This window comes from Trichoplusia ni, chromosome 7, assembly GCF_003590095.1.
Source record: "Trichoplusia ni isolate ovarian cell line Hi5 chromosome 7, tn1, whole genome shotgun sequence".
NCBI lineage: Eukaryota > Metazoa > Arthropoda > Insecta > Lepidoptera > Noctuidae > Trichoplusia > Trichoplusia ni.
The window spans coordinates 13,225,025-13,246,094 of NC_039484.1; the positions used below are offsets into that span (position 1 = coordinate 13,225,025).

Consider the following 21,070-nt stretch of genomic DNA (forward strand, 5'->3'; position numbering starts at 1 on the left):
TCTAATTAATAGACTTCACAAAGTTTCGAAGTCGATTTATCGATAATTGGAATCGGCCAATTGTAGGACGTAATGAGGATGATTAGAGCAGGTCATTCGCTAATGTAATCCCACAGGCTACACACATGACTTTGTATAGAGCGTTCTGCTCTAGAATGTAATACACAAAGTTTCAAGCAGGGCTAATCTCTAAATGTACTAAATAAACAGGGGTTTATTTAGGTTACATAACGTAGTTTGTTACCTTCATGAACACAAACTCCATATTTGCAGCGGTAAGCGGGCAGACGGTAACAAGCTTACGGATCTTTTGAATTTATTTAACCCTACATTATTCAACCTGGGCGATAAATTAATTGAATATTACGAGCAGGGTTTAAGTAATATGATGCAAGAGTATTATTTTGATGGTGATTCTGTAATAATATATTATAATTCTGTTTATTGGAATAATATCGGAGACTTAATAATGAATCATCAATTTTATTGCTGTACGAATTCAATGGTGGACGTTTTACAATTTCGAATTATGAAATGCATATTCGTATTCATGTCTATATTATGATTTAAATCAGCTTTGAAAAGGAAACAAATTTGAGTTCCGATCAGCAAGCACCCCAGTAACTCCGCGTCGCCGCTTCAGCCCCGTTGCTGGAACCTCTCAAGTTTCCAACTCACCACAATTCTCGCAACTTCGTTACGTTACACGGAGAACATAGAAGACGCCAATTTGAACCACATTATTATATCACGTTCTATAATACAGCACAAAAATTACTTACGTATATCATACTTATAACAGCAGTAATTACCCATTTGTGGTATTCACATACAATGTAAATAAAATATTATAACAATTTGGTAACAAGAAATAGTAATTCGCAGAAACGGGTAACAATTGTACAACATTTTGAATGGTGTAAATAATTTATTTCAAGCTTAATTTTATGAATACCGAAAGTCTCCTTCGTGAGTTTTTACCACTTAATTGGCATCTAAATAATATACTCACACATTGCGATGGCAATAATTGTTATTATCATGTTTTTCACATTGATACTAATAACAATTGTAGTATCGACATGCATTCAGTGTGTTTAACAAGCCTAGTCCTCACGCATACGACCAGAACACACCTGATACAAAAGTTAATTACCTAATAACAAGTCATGCATAAAGCATATAATAAAAGAGATCGCTTAGCTGAATCTCACAGTCATTTTGTAATTATAAGCGCGCAGTGCACACGTTTGTAACCAAAGAGCTTTGCCCCGGTGAAGTTTGAAATGAGTCTTTTGCAGCTGGAAGCGTTATGCCGCGGAGAGGTTTTCGTTTTAACTTTAAACATGGCCTAATATAAGCGGTATTTAAACTACCTAAACTGTATTCAAAGGATGTTATTAACACATGTTAAGCATATTACACAATAGTTTTTTTATGGATATTCTAAAAGATGAGATTCTCGTAAATGTTTTATTAAAACCGGGTATAAGTTACGTTGGATTGCAGCGAGTTCGACATCCTAGTACAGAGCCTCCGACCATGGACATCAAAGGAGGCTTAACGTAGTTACGCAAAAAGCTATCTGCGGCTAAAAGTACGATAAAACGTAAAAGCTCTGACTATGAGTGTATTGTCTGTAAATTATTTTATATTAGATAGCTTACTTGTTCTGAAAACGAAGTTAACATATATTTGCGATCGTGAGGTTATACTAATTGTATCAGTATTATTGACGCCGATTTAATGTACTACGTCAATTAAGATAATAATTGCAACATAAAACTGCACCTGACGTATTTTGATTTTAGCATAACTATTTTTAAAACAATAATTTGATTCTTTTATTAAAAAAACATAAATATTCCTCCGTAACAACATAAGGTGCATCAAAACAGGTAAATGTGTGCATCGAGTGTCACTTCGAATATTATGGTTAAAACTAAGTAACGCACCGTGTCACCGTTTACACCTACCTGCTACCCACTTCGGTAACTAAATACTGCTATCTTGTTATATACGATAATCCCTTTGTAGTCTGGCGGTGCCACCTACAATGCTTCGTGAGTGACACTATTCACAGCTCAGTCTTAATAGGAGAACCTGACAATCACCGCTGTGATATCACAAAAAATTCATCACTATTTTTATTTGCTCTTATGGACTCAGAGAAAAAAACACACGAAAGCGCATTAATAAAATTAATGCACTCGTTAATACGTAACTCAAAATACCGACTTGATACGAGGGGAAAAATACAACGTATATTTATATGAAACACTGTCAGAACAGTGGTAATGATATTAAAACATTGTAACACCAACCGAATTTACGGCAATATATTCAGCATTTTCGCAGTTTATCATGTGCACGGCCAATGCAAGTTAGCTAAATGTTCGACAAATCGAATTGGAACATTAATCATATGAAACAAGTTCGATAGAAGCATTTACGGTCTGCGGTAATTGTTACGCAAGTGATATTCTCTAATTTATAATTAAACAAATGTTTGGTACGCCACTATTTAATTATTTTAATGAGGTAACCTAAGAAGACCAACATAAAATTGTATAATTTATACAAACGGTTAAAGTAGTGTTTATGTGTAACAATCTAAAAACGTATTTGTAAACATAAGGACCAATACAGTACAAAATATTCCAATAAAAACACAATAAAATGCAAGACGCAAGTTAAATACTTTTTGCAATACTTTTTCAATCGTTGGCTGCAAGTTTTACGATAGGTGTAGAGTAAAGAACCCTTTAATACTGCGGCTTTCAACTGCTTTGGAATAGATCGAAGATTATACGGCAGTGGGTGGCAAAGTACTTGTTAACTTTTTATCTCAATATTAATATGTTATTTATTTTGACTCCAATAGATACTGCTTAAGTTTAACTCCCTTTTTATCACGTCATAAGTAATCCTAATTTTTGTCTAATTGACATAACTAGCATCGATCATAAGTTTCGAGAAATCCTTGTGTTATGGATAAATGTAGCTTGAAAACGTAAAAGGTTTCGGTATGCTTTCATTGTGGTCTCAAGATGACGGCACATTTTATATTTTACACAGAGAAAGAACATTAAACATAAAGGAACTGTCGCTTTTATACTTACGCTGCTGACAGACTTATTATATAAATATTTTTATAGCCATAAAACTCTTCTGTTGCATTTTAATTTGTGTATAAAGATTGACAGTTAATTGGGAATCGGGTACAATTGTCAGGGAACGTGTGTCACTATAATTTGATTCTCGTCAATTTTACGCAACGCTTCAAACACGAACTGGCAACGTTACTCGCCTCAAACTCTATTAACAAACCGCAAATCAATCAAATAAACCAGAAACTGACCCTGCAACGTGTGATGCCCAAATAGTTCTGTACTCCAGAATTGTTCGCCCAGTTGATCGTTACGTTGAGCTATACATCTGTTGTACATTCCTAATTAAGCCCTGTATTCAATTAAAATATTTTATTTACGTTTTACTTGTTTAGATGTATTGTTTGCGATCCGTTGCGATGCCCGACCGGACGTAGCGTTCATTTCCTATTTTTCTCCGTTCGTGCAGGAAACTAGACAACTACTAGTTGCTATTCGTGATCATACACAACGTTGATAACAATTTATTGCACTGGCCTATATACTCGTAAATATACCTGTAAGATAAATATGAAATGAAAGTGAAAACATTGCGGGTGAAATAGCTCGGAATAAAAATTGTGACGTTAATCGCGTTACACCAAACTAAGTGACATTTTATAGTCTGGGAATTTTAACGCTTTGCTCGAAAGAGACGGTAATATTTTGTCTAGTCTTTTTATTACTACGTGTGCCATAATGTAGCCCCAAAAAGAGAACGAAGCTGTCACGAAAAGTCATTTACTTAATTTTTCAAACATTGTTTGTTTTGTGAACTCCTAATTGTAATTAGTGCATTGTTTTAAATTCTATTTTGTTTTGTTAAAGGGAGCAGCCTTATCGGCAGCAACGAAGAGATCAACTTGAAATCGCCGCCGTTTTTCCATGAACTGATTCGACATGACGAGGTAAGCGCCGCAAAAAAAATGCAATCATATACGATTTCGAAAAAATAATTGCATACTTTAAAAACATAAATACCTTATCAGACGGTTCTCTTTAATATAAATTAGATTTTTCAGTTAAAGAAAATATATTTCTATTTCTACTAATAGCCAGTCAATGGCATCGTTCAGAAGCCTTAAGTGAATAACAGATATCTGAAGTGAATCACAAAATGGTAAAACATTTAATAAAATGCGAGTAATATTTTCCTTTCGCTATATTGGATAGGCAAACCAGATTGATTGCTCGGTAGCTTCACTTATTGCAGACATCGTATTTTGAAGTACAATATAGACGTTGTATTAAAATAGAAGATAGAGCTATTGCTTCTTCAACCTGTGTCTGTTTACTCTTCAAATCATTCAGAGTGTAACCAGATAGAATTGTAGCTATCTTTCATATTACAGGAAAATATCAATTGAAATTCCTCAACTTAAATAACAGGACAATGAAATAAAGTTGTTTTTGGTTACTAGGTGGAACAAACAAACTTTAATAGGATAAATCAAAGTTTATGACAAATAATTATGAAGCTTTAATTAAAATAATTTAAGTTATAAATTTGACAGTCACCTCAATGGCATTTATCTTGATTACATTACAAATAAACTTGATTTATGAAAGGTCGAGAGTTTATTGTTTCGATTAATTTGTCTACTTTCGTATTTAATTATATTATCAATGTATGTAAAGAAACAGGAATAAAACAATCTTTTTCTGTATTGAATTAAACACGTGTTGTAGAAATCAGCGACTTTCTAGAAGTTTCTAATAATATAAAGATTCTTATAGACAATTTTATGACTATAACGCACTGTACCTGCATGAGTAGAAACAAGACTTGTTTCGTGTGATGTACCGAGCAATCGAATGTTAACGATTATTGGGTGTGACTTTCATCAAATCTACTTTACAGAATAATTCGATTCAATAGGTAAACTCTTAGAAAACATTCTAGTCTCAAATATGCAGAACTCTAGCACTCAACAACTTTTATTTTGAGTTAAAACCTTTTTCAACGTTCTCTACATTTCGAAATATAAACGTAGCTTAGTGAATTCTTGGAATCATGTCCTTTACTGCACCTTGTAAGAAAATATATAGCAAGTTATTCGACCGAGTGCGAGAAGTGGAAAAATCGCTGAATATGCATGGAATCGAGTAATACACGGCACATCCCTACATAGTGCAAAACCTTTCAATCGTATCGAATATCCTGAATATTTTACAATGGATATCATAAATCCTTGAACGATATTAGTATCAACAATTTCCATTCAAAAATGTACTCGGATTTATGTGATTGTGTTACCTACAACGAATCGTGTTTTAAAATAGACATGAATACAAAACCACTAGTCACACGTCACTATAATAATGTTTGTGTGTAACTGGTCGAATAATGAATGGATCGCTGGTTTCAGCATTCGATATTTGGTTTTAAAACACGAAAACAATAACTGAATACCTTTAAAGGTTTGTAGGTACCTGTATTTGAAACGCGTTCGATTGAGATGGTTCAGATGCAACAGTCAAAACGGCATCAGCTCTTCAATAATTTGCGGAGACAAGGGGAGATGTGTTTGAATAAACAACCAATTAGGTTCAATTGACCGATGCTAAGCGGGGAGGTTGTGCAATAAAAAAATATGTTGTTTTATATAATACTTTCCTCTTGTTTCCTCTCATGCATTCCGGCACTAAATATATTTATCTTGTCTAACAGCCTACCCCGGAACAGTGCCCAGCGTTGAAGGAGAGCGTCGCCGACATCGACACTGTTGCCATTTACCCTTCGTTCGAATTCCAGGTACGTAACTTCATACAGTCCTTGTTACATTTATTAATATTCAATTAAACGGGTCAATAAAAAATCCTTCGATTCATTAACCGACAATGAAAGTAGAGTCAATAGATCTGACATGAGTGAATGACCTTATAGCCTTTCGGTGAATTTAGTAAAAGCCCTTTTATAAACCCTTCCGAAAAACAACATGGATATCAAACATTTAATAAAAAAAACCTTTTAGCCAAAGGAAATCAGAATCGCTAAATTTATTGGAATTTGTTTGAATAACTTAAAACACCAAGTAAAATTACACGTTCGGGACTTTACGATTGTCGGCGCGTCAATACATTTGTCGTAGTTTAGCGGCGCGCCCAGCGTGTTCATGCTTCGTAAGTACGCGCCCTACTTGTTCTAATCTCACGCATTACCAACATTACAACACTACTGTAATGAGATTTGTAATTACCTAGTAATGTGTGTGTAAAATTCGTGCTGGTTTAGCTGTTTCTGAAACTTTGTTGGAGGCAGTCTGCAATCTGACTAATTTCACTGAACACCGTAATTTTTAGAGCCAAATCTGACCTTAACAATCGTCTTCTAAAATTATACTTAACTTACCTTAACGACTGTTGAAGATCGTCGTATGGAAGCTAGACGAAGCGTTGTCTAGTTAAGTATAAAAAATATATCGCCAGTACATTTGCAAACGGTAACCCATCTACAGCTCGACCGCAACGAACGCCTAACGTTTTAATCGATTAAACCTCACAACCTACACATTTCTAAATCGTATTGGTTCGAAACATCCAGTAGTGACATTTGACCGCCGAATATTAATATCTGAATTATTAATCGAACTGTGATCGCAACTAGGGCTTAACTGACGATTATTTTATGATATTGGAACAAGGAAACAATTGTATTTCATGAATAAGTAAGCACATTATATTTATATCCGTCAGAAGATTTTTCGTATGTCCCCATAGACTAGTGGTTTCACTGAGGAATTTAACTAGACTCAATCTTACTGGAAAAATTTCGTTGCGGTCTTTTGCGTTTAGACTTTATTGTTGCTCTAGGAGTAAAATCGCGAGTTATCTTCATCTCAAAGTGGAATATAACATTTTCTTGAAATTTACTTTGTCGTCGAAAGTGACACTGGGTTATTGTGTATGGCAGAGGTCAGTTTTCTAGGGGAATGGGAGTTCCTGAGAATAGTTTTCACTTTCGATTCCATTCAAATCATTATGAGCAAACGAAAGCTATGTGTAAAACGATCCATGTTGAACTTGATCTACAAAATTTTTGCATATGTATGTGTTTAGCGCTAAATTATTCTTCCTCATTCAGCGACGGATCACTAACTACTCTACGTTAGTAACTTTGTGACCTTGACTTTATGTTTTGTTTGGAATTAAAGGTCATGGTATTAATGAAATTATAATTAAGAAGCAGAAACGTGAACTTGGAACTCTTTCGTCACAAGATTTTTCTTCGTGGAAACTTTAAAACGGCAGGCTTTATAAATAGTAACTGCACTAATTAATAAAAAAATATAAATCGTTCCTTTTTCACAAATTTGTATGTACCAGGCAATTCAATTTATTTTTCTAAAAGACTTGAACTTTCTACCTTCGCTACTAATTACCAATTAAGGAGTATAAACTGAGTAAAGTAGTTCATGCAATTTAAATATGAATAAATAATACGCGTGGCGGTGTCGAATGAAGGAAACCTAAGTAGGCGAGCATTCTACTCATAAGACTTCTTCGCATCGTAATATTATTAGTTCTTAGATAATACTTATATCAAAATTAACTACATATCTACTACTAAATGAAACTATTGAAATTAATTCAAAGTTCTGTTATTAGGGGCTCAAATTGAAATCACTAAACTGAAACTAAATATCTGTGTACCTAATGAATGTAATATGCAAAACAAATGTCGTAATGCCCATAGTTAGCTGTTCATCAAAGATCCATGTACATTATTGTACGTAATTGAGCGCAGCAGTAGATCACAGCCGGCGTCAAATGCACACTGCTCGCTCCAAACAGTTGACGGCGACGGGAGCAGTATGTGTTCGGCCGCTCATTGTATCCATTGTTCCCAGATTATCTCTCCTCGGATTATAGAAAGCTAATCTATACTAAAATTAGTTAATTAACTGCATAATCTCAAGCCTGTGATTGGATGTAACTTATGTAACCAATCAGTCGCAGTAGCGGTCGGCTGCAACAAAATCAATCATCAAATCACCAGGAACTGTTGTTTAAACTTTAATGCTCGCGTGTTAAATGTACAGCCTGTTTCAGAATTGACATTGCTAAGTCAATTTTACGGTTATAACTGTTATGTTGCTTACATATGTCTATTAGATATGAAAAGCCTGAATTATGAATGTCGATTACGAATGCAGCGATACCTAATCCGAGTGCCGAACACAATCAACTACTCAAGTTAAATTAATTAGTCAAAAGCTGTTGGAGGTAATTTATAACATCGATAGGTAACAAGCTTTGGGTTCAGTGTTTTAAGCCGTAATTACAAAAGCTTGGTTTTCTGAAGTTTACCCTGTGTGCTTAGTAAAGTTTGGGTTCTTATTCTAATCTATTATAACTGTATGGCAGCTCGGAAGTTAGTCAAATTGCCCTGACTAAAGGTAGTTAGTTAAACGATCGAGTTACCCAACTCGTTATATTATTAAATTTTCTTCAGCAATCTCAGGTACTTGGTTGGTATACGTGGGATCAGTTACAAGTATCCGTAGTATCTTTTAAAATTAAGTATCTTCTTGGTAAAATTAATATTAAAATGTTAAGTTATGAGAACAACACAACATTGTATTTCTAGTACGTTATATTTTTATCTGCCAGCGTTTGGTAACAACTTTATGTATTAAAAATACTGTCTGATTAAGTAAAAAGATAATCAGAAGTACTTGTGATTATTTATTACAAAAAGAACGATTGAATTTCTAAATAAAACCGGTATCTATTATGAAGTACATAAACATTTCGTACATATTACATTATGGCTTCACTGAAACAAATAAATCATAATAATTAGGAAACTCACCTTAAATAGAGCGTTGTTAGTTAAGGGTTTATTTATTTCAGGATAATATTTGTCATTTATGATAAAAAAAATATTTCTTAGTTTTTAAATATTTTTTCACTTATCCTTCAAGGATTAGACATCCCGCAAGTGTGAAAACACATACGTACGGGATATCATCCTACCGTGTTTGTGTGTGTGTGTGTCACTTATTTTTTTTACAAAGATTTCCAAATCCCGGCAGAACGAAGTTCCGGATCAACTAGTTTATTATAAGGATTTCATTAAACGTCTACTTTAGAAGAAGCTTTCTCGCTTGTTTAAATTTAATTTCTTATTTTAGTTTTGGAGCTCCTTGCCGGTTCTTTTTACAGTTGACTCAGTAAAGTTGAGAACGATTTTCCCTTGTTGTAACATTTTACACCTTACTTCTTATTTTACTCCTTTTTATCATTTTAGTATATGATAAGAACTATCCATTTCTCCTTACTGCAGTCCAATACCTCCGAGCAGTAGTTCCGTAATATTGATTGTAACTGCACAGCTCGAGATCGTTTCACGGGCTCCGGAAATCTGATCAGATCTCGGTACCACAAACCGTCTGATTTGTTTTCTCCTTTTCTATAGACGTCTTACTTTTCTGCTACTAGCCATGCAATACTAAGTAGTTATCATCGTAGATTTCTTGTGTTCACAGCTATATGTAAGAATATAAAGGATTCAAATCCTGATTTTGATTTATTTTCGGATGAATGGAATTTGTTATTGTTGATTTTTTGCGAAAAGAATTCATGTAAGTGAGAAATTTAATTTTTATAAAAAAAAAAAAACTTATTTATATTTACCAAATACTTATCCTGAAAAATTGCCTATTACTCGAACAATTAAAACTAGAATCTTAACAATAAACCAAGTTACAATTCATTTCATCGCTTCAACATTATTTAAATGATAAAACATTGCTTGTTATCCCGATACATATTGAATAAAACATGACTAAGAACAGCGGAAAAGTAGTGAATCCTTTCTCCAGTAAACCTTCCCTTCCGGTGTGTACTCCGAATATTGAGCTCACAGCTGCCGAAACAGGTTAGCACCATCTGATGCAAGGATATCGACACGTGAAGTTCCCCAACCTCATAACACCAATAAAACACCAAATTCCCAGTATCTCTAACGCTTTTGCATGATTCGATTTGAAACTAATTGAAAACGTGACACTGTTGACATGCATTTTTGTTGACGTATAAGCTGTTTCGGCTAAGCCGGTAATAAAATAAATGGTTCTCTCGTTCACGGAAATTAATAGACTAAAATCCAGGAAATTTAAACAACAAAAATAAACATAGCGTTTGTAAATTTGTTTAGCTATAGCAGAGCTATTTTTTTCCGGAATTAATAAATTGTTCATATCAATGTGCATACTCAGAATTTTTTTTAAAAAGCCCAGAATATAGTAAATTCCCTAAGATTTTTATTCATTTCACACAGCCAAAGGCACACATACTCGTATAATTCAAAACACGATATGACAATAGATTAAAGTTAAAAAGAAAATTACATGTCATTGTTATTCACACAAGGTCAGTTTAAATATTCTGTCTAGTTAGAAATAAACAGTCATAATGGCTGTCAAGCATTCATCATTTACAAATAGGTAAAGTGCACAATTTCCTTTAAGTGCCGTTGTCGTCTTCGACTATAATTTTCTTATCGATCGAATGTGTGTATTATTCACACAAGTCGGGGGCGTATACGTCGTCGACTTGATTTTCTAGAATTTGTAATTAATTTTGTTATGATTTATACGGTTATCACTTTTTTATGTTTCCTTTTTCCGTTTATTTTCACTTCGCAATCGTATATCACTTCCATACATTCGGTCGATTGTATAAATGTCTTTGGTCTGGTAAAATGATCCAGGATAACAAACCTAAGAAAGCAAGACGCAGTTCTTTTGAATAGTTCAGACGCATTACCTGTTATGTAATTCCAGTCGGTATGGGCTTAGGGACGAGTCCTCATTTGGTATATACTAAGGAGCTAGTGTACTTGTAAGGCAATGGGGCTCGCGTCCTCTGTGGACGATCGTCTATCCGCACAATTATCTGCAATCATTATATAACGCGGATGTCTTTGTCGTAGTGCTTTACTTTGATTCTCAAGTCTTTTGTCCATGTTTGAGGTTTGGAAATCATTTTAAGTTTGAAATCCGATGTTTAAGAATTAAAGTGAACACCTTTTATTCTCTTTTCAAAGATGGCCACCTGTTTTCTAGGTCGTAATTAACCAGTGTTTGTTAATTACACGACTGACCAAAAAGAGGAGTATATTGTTTTCAGTGTTAATGTGTAGTGTCCAGTGTAGGGAAAATGTTTTCTCATTCAGTTGAACGCCACGCAAGTTTCAATCTGTTCGTTAAAATGAAGAAGGTTATTTTTATCAAGAAATTTAAATAAAGAATATATTTATATTTATTATCAATATACCTATGTAAATGGCGTTACAATTGGTAATTATTATTTTTAATTTACAAACGAAACTAATTATTTTCTTTTTAATTTTCGATGGCTAGAATTATTCGATTTTTAAATCAATTCAGTTGCATACCTATATCATGTTGTATACGAGTAATAAACAATAAATAATTAAAATTAGGAAAAAAATAGACGCGCTTCCATAACCAACCTGTTTTCATGATTATTTAACATTAATTCAAACTGTGATTCAATTCATGTTATAACCTGTACTACCCTGTAAATAAACCTAAGTTTATTTAAGCACACACTATTGAACGATTTTAAAGTATCGGTTGTCGCCAGTGTCGCTGTGAGGGATTGCTCATTCTGACATTGAGTGACCACATAAATGTCTGCTGTTCGACGGGTTCTTACAACAAGTTGCTATGAAAAAAACCTTCTTAAAAACTACCTTTTTTTTTTTTTTTGCTTTAGAATCTAAGTACTAGAAAAGACAATTCCAACGATTTCTTTCTTTAGTGCAGAGCTCAGCTTCATCCTCAGATCAATCTATATCGCAATATACACATTCTGACAAATTTTAGTACAAACGGAAGCCGGGGAGTACATAAAAATAAATTTGCAAGATTTGATTACAGACAGACAACGAGACAGGCTAAACTTAAAAAAAAAGAGAATGAAAAAATAAAAGCATCATGTATCAGTGATCCCATTTTCGAAAGGGGAGCTAAATTGCAAATGAAACTGGACAATGAAATTTTTGCATTTGTCTCGCGTAGAGTTCACTAACGTGCCTAATATGTCGTTGCATTACAATTTAGACTTTCCGGAAAAGCTTTTAGCTTTTATTCGACAGAAAACTTTTAGGGATTTTAGAGTTGTAATGCACATGAATTGTATTGTGTCTAATCTATTTATGCTCAAATTACGTACATCCGAACGCGTCCGAACGTTCATTTTACAAACTTTGCTTGTTATTTTTATATTATCCTACTACTATTATAAAGGCGAAAGTTTGTAAGTATGGATGTATGGATGTTTGTTACTCTTTCACGTAAAAACTACTGAATGGATTTGAATGAAACTTTACCACAATATAGCTTATACATCAGAATAACACATAGGCTACAATTTTTGAGATTTCTAATGTGAGGTCGTAAAAAAAAACATTTTTTGCGCTTACATTGCAAACGCTGACTGAATCCTACAAGATAGATAGATAGAAGGCAGGTATAAATTATAACTTATATCTTCTAACCACGCGGACGAAGTCGCGGGCAACAGCTACTGCTTAAATAATTACTTAACCGTTAACAACAAGATATGGTGAACAAGACACAGGATTAATATAAATTAAAATGTAGGCTCACTTAATGTAAAAAAACAACTAGTAATTTTGGATAGTGTAAACTAAAATATTTTTATTCAAATTTTATAGGAAAAATACATGATTCGTCTTATTAAACACAATTACTCGGCACGTTAAAACCGATGATAACAAGTTTATGAATGATTACAATATAATTGAAATGTATTTCTTTTTCTTTAACACGTGAAGTAAATAAACTAGATATAAATACTCGGAAGATGATTTAGGAACAGTTTTCTATTTCACGTAGCGCGGCCGCTGTCTGCCGGCGCGTGCCTCCGCCGTAGAAGCCAACAATACAATTACTTGACATCTTACGACGTATTACTTTCATACATTCTCCAACCATAACTATATCAAGCTAACTAATTCAATATAAAAATAATACCTCTAGACTTTCCGTTTATATTAAAACAAAAAACAATTTATTCCCAAGAACAACTTTAACTTCACTGCGTTTTGATAAAATATTAGCTTTTTGAACTTTTTATTTATTCGGTTTGCTATCGTATGTCCAAAGTTTTCAATTTGTATCATTAGCAACAGTTAAAATTGAATAAAGTTGTAAAATGTAAGCTGTTAAGTAGGTACCTACCTATTTCTTTTTATTGGGTATTGAAAAATATTATTGTACAAAGTTAATAAACCTCTTTACCTAAAAGCCCACTCGACCTGGCGCTTGCTCTTAGCTCGGCAGGTTTGTTGCTTTGTGGAAGCAAGATAGTGCATTACACTTTGCATAGTGGCCGCTCGTTCCAACAATGGAAATCGTCTGTAAGTGCTCATAGTACAAGCACTGGTCGCCCTCTCTAGCCCTTCGAAAAGGGTGCGAGATAATGAGTTGTTAATCCCTCATACTATTTGAACTTATCGACGCAACTATAGATTTTAAGATGAGGGTGGCAAACCGGCCATTAGACTAATAATGTGTTGTTCACAATGAATGGAAATCATTCAGTTTAAAACACACTTTTTCGTTCTTTAGCGTTAGATTTAGAACCGGTTTCTATTTTGTTTCCTTTTTTCTGAGTCACCAATTATATAACTATTGTTTTTTGGGTTCCATAACCAAATGGTAAAAACGTACCACATTTACCGTTTGTTACTGACCGTCTGTCAGCCGTCACCAGCGTGCGTCATATGAACCGTGATAGCTAGACTTGGAATTTGAATTTGAAATGATGTACTTTTGCTTCCGCTATAACAATACAAAATACCTAAGAATGATTATTAAGATTACGCAAGAAAAAAGAAATAGTTAATTTGTCCGTAAGTATATACGTAACGAGTCTCTTAATCAAACAACGTAAGTGAACGAGAAAGTAATGAAAACTGATTATCTCTGCCAGACGTTTTACTGATACAGCAGCAGCAGACATGTATTTATGCTACTGGGTTTTTTGTTACAATACACGCAACATTTGTAACCAAACAATGCGTTCTTGACACAATAAATACGAGTGGACAATTTATACAAAACACACAATGATTGAATCGAACAAAATGCACTTTTATTACGTCAAGCGTGCAGTTTCCACCAAACCGTTCAGTTCAACTGATGCGAATTCAAGAGTTATGCGTGATACTTCGTTAATTCGTACAGGATGCAGTGAATCGTATATTCGTTGGGCTCACATGAACGCGAGACTTGACTGTAACAATGGTCCGTCCGTGCCGCGGATTCGATGCTGACTTTGACTTTTTACCTGCGCGCAGTTTGTACCGCTCAAATGGATCGTCCGGCCGACGCACCCGTTCGACAGCCGTCAATCGAAACTGTTGCGAGGTGCTAAACGCGTTTTAACAAAATAGAAGTACCGCGAACGCGAAGCTGTTCATTTCAGCAATATGAATGTTGGCATTCATTGACAGTTCAATTACTTTTGCTATCCGAACTGAACGTTTTTTGTATTTTAGATAAATCGTTAGAAGTTTAGCACCCAAAAAAAGTTTAAAAATACATCCGTTGGTTTTTTTTGTAAATTTAAATTTAAGAATGCAAATATGAAACTATCGTGCAAAATACATCGTATTATATCATATCGGGCAGTAATACACGCAAAATTTAATTAGTAAACTAAATACTTAGTAGAATTAAAACATCTCAAATGGATTCACATAAAAGATCCCTTAACTCGCTTCGTTTCGAATGCATAAACGTAAAGTAGTGAATAGGGTGTGCATCGAGGTGTGTATTAGTTTCTGTACAAGTTGACGGCCTTTCAGCGCGTTCGCGACTATCCGATAGCCTAAAAACTTCTGAACAGAGTGCAGTCGTGAAAGGATCCTGTATCACTGAACAAACTAACGTACATCTTTGCCAAAGTGAAATACTTTCCCTTTGTGCGGGAGCAAAGCTGATGTTTACTTACCTATGGAGTCGAATAATACAGATCCTTTAGTTTTCGTGTTCGTTGAGATGAGACTCCCTTTAATTGAATGGAGGTCCGTAATGAATTGAAGGGATAAATCAATTATGTATCTCTTGGAAAGGTGGTTTCGATACAAATCACGCTATAGAAAAAAATGAATGCCAATCAATGTAGAGGCATTAAAATTTGTATATATCGTAAGAGATAAATACATTCATACTATAGAAATTAATCAAATATATTCCGGACTTATTTATATAAGGGTAACATATAAGGTTATTTTCCAATTTCTTTAATATTATAATAACAGGACTTTTTACGATACATTGTTAACGGATACATGCTCTCGTACTTTATTTATCCTCGTGTGCTAATAAAACTCGTGGGGTTAATACAAAGTTCTCAAGTACTTGCCATCGATGACGTGCACTGAGCAGAGCAGTTTCACATTCGTTTTCTGTAATGTATACCAATGAAAGTTACTAGTTTGCGGTCGCGAAGCCCGTACACCGCTTCAACGCACTTTTAATTACTGTACGGCACATCGATGCATTAATAATACCCATTTAAACATTGTTAACGGCACCATAAAAAATCAGTAATAAAGATAAACTTTACAACTTGAATATTTTTACTATTTTTAAACCTACCACATTACTGATTTAAATAACAAGTATTCAATTTTATAGCAACACAGGTAAACTTCGGTATAAAAGGACGATTAATTAAAAATATTTTTAATTTCAGCCAAGCTGGTTGCGTACAAAGGAATTTTGGGACAAGTCCTTTGAGGAACGATATGAAAAGATACACAACGATACCCGCCGGCCTAGATTGAAGGTGAGTACTTTGTCTTATGATACACACGCGTATACATCACGTATAATTGGTAGGTACAATCATTTTTATCTTCACTGTTTACACGAGCGTTGTTAAGTACTTTGCTCCGCGAATATGTGATTTCTGCGAAGTGATCCTTCATGTCCGGTCCCAGGTTATTGTGGTACCGCACTCTCACAACGACCCCGGATGGCTGAAGACCTTCGAGCAGTACTTCGAGTGGAAGACGAAGAGCATCATCAACAACATCGTCCACAAACTGTATCAGTACCCGAACATGACCTTCATCTGGACAGAGATATCATTCCTGAACGCTTGGTGGGAGAGGTCGCATCCTGTCAAACAAAAGGTACCGGCATTGTTTAACGAAATATCAATTACCTTTTACATACACAATTTTTAACTTTAATTATTTTAGCAATACAATATTTAAAATAAATATCACAATTTTAATGAGAACGGATTCCGAACCAATAATCCATATTCGTATTAATTAGTGAGTTCTGTGTTTGTGCATAATAATACTTCAAAGAGCTCATTAATATAAAAAATGTAAATAATTAATTGTTATCAATAGAAGCGTATTAATTGACTAAGCCATTCAGCTTACATGCTGCCTCCTAATACACACTTGACTGGCTAGTTCAATATATACATTTACAAATTAGCCGTACATTAGTGGTACTAGCCGTATGTTTATATAGCACGTACATTATAGAACAGGGGATTGACGGGTGAATATGATATTCACCCGTCAATCCCCCGTCCCCGCCCGTCAAATGGTGTACAAAGGATTTATGCCAGGACACTGAGCAGCACAGTCACATGTACGCTAATTACATCATGCTGCGATGATTACCCTGCGCATCAAGCGGAGAGATTAAATAGCATTCAATATTTACATTTTCTATTATATTCACACAACATATAGGACAGTTTAGAAAGAACGAGTTGATAATAAGTAATGTTTCCCAGGCATTGAAGAAGTTGATTAAAGAGGGTCGACTTGAGATCACCACCGGCGGATGGGTGATGCCCGACGAAGCTTGCACTCATATCTACGCGCTAATCGACCAGTTCATTGAAGGTAACATTTTTTTCAGATATGGTAATATTACAGCAAAGGAATCCTCTTTAAACTTTTATTTTCTTCTTAGGTCATCATTGGGTAAAAACGAACCTCGGCGTCATCCCGAAGACCGGTTGGTCGATCGATCCATTCGGTCACGGACCAACGGTGCCTTACTTGCTGGACAAAAGTGGCCTGGAGGGAACAATTATTCAAAGAATTCATTACGCTTGGAAACAATGGCTGGCCGAACGACAGATCGAAGAGTTTTATTGGATGGCAGGATGGGCGACCAAGAAACCGTCAATGATTGTACATAACCAACCCTTTGATATCTATTCGATTAAAAGTACGTGTGGCCCGCACCCCTCCATCTGCCTCAGCTTCGATTTCCGAAAGATTCCCGGCGAATATTCGGAATATACCGCTAAACACGAAGATATCACTGCGCTTAATTTGCATACCAAGTCGAAAACCTTGGTCGAGGAGTACGATCGCATCGGTTCCCTTACCCCTCATAATGTAGTGTTGGTGCCCCTGGGAGACGACTTTAGATATGAATACGGCATTGAGTTCGACGCGCAATACATTAATTACATGAAAATGTTCAATTATATAAATGCCAACAAAGATGTGTTTAATGCAGAAGTACAGTTCGGAACGCCATTGGATTATTTTAATGCCATGAAAGAGAGACATCAAAATATACCCACGTTAAAAGGCGACTTCTTTGTATATTCGGATATCTTTAGCGAAGGCAAACCTGCTTATTGGTCTGGTTACTATACTACAAGGCCTTATTTGAAAATTCTCGCTCGCCAATTTGAACATCAACTTCGGACGTCTGAAATTTTATTCACACTCGTCGCAAACTATATCAAACAGGCGGGTAGTCAAGGACTTGTAGCTTCTGAAAAGAAGTTAGAGAAATCATACGAACAACTTATTTACGCAAGAAGAAATCTGGGTCTGTTCCAACATCACGATGCCATCACTGGTACATCTAAAGCCAGCGTAATGTACGATTATGGAACCAAGTTGTTCACCAGCTTGTATCACTGTCTCCGCTTACAAGAAGCTGCTCTCACTACTATTATGATTCCCGATCACACCTTGCACTCGCAAAGTATTCTACAAAGCGAAGTTGAATGGGAAACATACGGAAAGCCAGTTAAGAAGTTGAAAGTGTCCTACGTGGATAAGAAAAAAATTGTTCTCTTCAACCCGTTGGCAGAGATCCGGACTGAAATCATTTCGGTGCGTGCAAATACGTCAAACATTCGAGTTTATGACACGCGCAAGAAACAACGTGTTATGTACCAGATAACGCCAAGCATCGATGTGCTTGATAATGGCAAGCGAGTTGTAAGCGATGTTAGCTTCGACGTTATGTTCGTAGCTACTATCCCGCCACTAACATCGATAACGTTCAATCTAGAAGAGCACACAAATAAGTCCGCTCATTGCGTTATTTTCTGCAACAATTGTGACGAGACACCAAAGTCTGAGGTATTCACCACCAAGAAAATGATGCCTGGTGATATACAACTAGAAAACACAGTGCTGAAGCTTCTTGTCAATAGAAACACTGGATTTTTGCGACAGGTGTACCGAAAGGACATAAGGAAGAAGACTGTCGTAGACGTTCAATTTGGGGCATATCAAAGTGCACAAAGACACTCTGGAGCCTATCTTTTCATGCCGGACTACGATTCTCCTGAGAAAAATGTACTCCATCCTTATTCCAGCTCGAATTCCATGCAAGACGACAACATAATCATTGTGTCTGGGCCAATATCCACCGAAATTACAACAATGTATCTGCCATTTTTAGTCCACACCGTGAGAATTTATAACGTCGAAGATCCAGTGCTCTCTCGCGCGATTCTCATTGAAAATGTTGTTGATTTCGAAAGTCCACCAAAAAATAGAGAAACGGAGTTGTTTATGCGACTACAGACTGATATACAAAACGGGGAGCCTCCGGAATTTTACACCGATCAGAACGGATTCCAATATCAAAAACGAGTGAAAGTTGACAAACTTGGCATCGAAGGAAATTACTACCCAATAACGACTATGGCGTGGCTTCAAGATGAGGAGACTAGACTGACTCTGATCACCAACCACGCACAAGGCGCCGCTGCCTTTGAACCTGGGCGCTTGGAAGTGATGCTCGACCGGCGAACTCTGTACGATGACTTTAGAGGCATCGGTGAGGGAGTCGTCGATAACAAACCGACCACATTCCAAAACTGGCTTTTACTTGAGTCGATGCCCGGCGTCACACGAAATAAGAGAGACACGAGCGAGAAAGGATTTAAGTTCGTAAACGAACGTCACTTCAGCCCTGACCAAAAGGAGAGCGCATATCAACTACCATCTCAGACCGCTGAATACTTGAGCCGGTCGATGAATTACCCCGTCAATGTGTTCTTGCTGGACACGAGCGAAGTGGGTGACATTGAAGTGAAATCAACTCAATCGTTTCTGCAAAACTTCCCTGCCGGGATACACCTGCTGACCCTGCGTACTATCACCGACGACGTCCTGGAACTGTTCCCCAGTTCCGAGTGCTACATGGTCCTGCACAGACCTGGCTATAACTGCGCTGTCGGAGAGAAGCCCAGGAAGAAGTCCGCCAAGTTCTCGTCCAAGACCAGGTTCAGTGGCCTCAACATACACAACATCACTTCGATGAGTCTGACCGGCCTGAAGAAGTACCGCGCTCTCACTGGCTTGAGCGACATCGAGATAGACCCGATGGAAGTAAAAACATTTAAGATCAGGTTTTAAAGACTGTTAGTAGTAAATAGGTGTAACACATTTGTAATTTTATAATAATTTACAAACTTCTAGTGAACTTACTTGCCAGAACACGCTTCGGCAAAGCTTATGATATTTAAATGAAGTTAGTAGAAGGTGAAACATTGATGTTACTCTAGAATAGTTTCATCTTAACCGACCGCGTAAGTATATCACTATCTATTAGTGGAATAGTTTTCGATTTTCACACAATACGCACTCACATTGATTCATAGTAGTTTGCCCTGTTAAACCTTGATATCATATTGAAATATAATAATTTATTTTCGTCGACCTGATTATGTAACTATTTAAGTTTAGTGCAAATCTCGACTACTAGTTAAATCTACCTCAGGACCAAATGTTATACTTGTTCATCTATTGATTCTATAAAAATGATTAATTATAATAGTTCAATTAATTATAGTCTATTTGAATCTATGAATAAATTATTGTTCTTTAAAGCATTCTTTTGTATAATAATTATTTAACATACATCGTAACGTTTAAGTTGCGGCTGTTGCTCTTCGTTTGTATTCCAACTTTCAGTCATAATATAATTTGTTACATTCATAATAGGTTGCTGTGATAAGCGTTCATGACATGACTAAAATATTTTTTTGATGATTTATATTTTAGTTACCGATTTAGTAAAATTAAATTCGTGTTTGCTGTTGTTTAATTGTCTTATTGGCGTTTCTTTTTTCTGTAATTAAAGTCAGTTTTTTTTTTGTATCGGACTGTTGGTATGTTCTGTATGTTTGTAACAAAGGTTGTGTTTCTTATTTTTTGAAATGATTTAACTTTAAGTTTAAAAGTGATATTTGAGTTACATTTAATATAGTAAGTTATAATTTAATCCGTATGCTAAGTGTGAATTATAAACAAATTGGTAGGGTGTTAACAGTCTACATATATATTTTGACGATTTTCTCGCCCTAACCTTAGTTATGCCTTATTAATAAAAAATATGCAGTTCTAAAAGAACAAAAGTATATAAAATATAAACAAATTGACCCAATTAATTATTTAAGATCTGTGTAGGATTTATTAATTAAGGCCTTTATCCTTTCTATGCATTTCAAGGACCAAACATTTACTTTTTATAAGTTTAAATAATGTAAACGAACTCGTGTCTGTAACTGGCTAGTGGTTGTTTGTTATAATTTCCATTTTGTGTATATTATTTGTC

General features: G+C 35.3%; 1 protein-coding gene across 1 annotated transcript in view; it reads left to right on the forward strand.

Moving 5' to 3' along the window:
• Positions 1–20,724, forward strand: part of LOC113496200 (alpha-mannosidase 2) — a 65,902-nt gene extending 45,178 nt beyond the window's left edge. The window contains exons 3-8 of the mRNA XM_026875360.1: positions 3,978–4,057; positions 5,821–5,904; positions 15,912–16,004; positions 16,159–16,353; positions 16,980–17,091; positions 17,162–20,724. Coding sequence (XP_026731161.1) covers positions 3,978–4,057; positions 5,821–5,904; positions 15,912–16,004; positions 16,159–16,353; positions 16,980–17,091; positions 17,162–19,869 — 3,272 coding nt within the window. The 3' untranslated portion in view covers positions 19,870–20,724. The remainder of the gene's footprint in view (positions 1–3,977; positions 4,058–5,820; positions 5,905–15,911; positions 16,005–16,158; positions 16,354–16,979; positions 17,092–17,161) is intronic.
• The last annotated feature ends 346 nt before the right edge of the window (positions 20,725–21,070 follow it).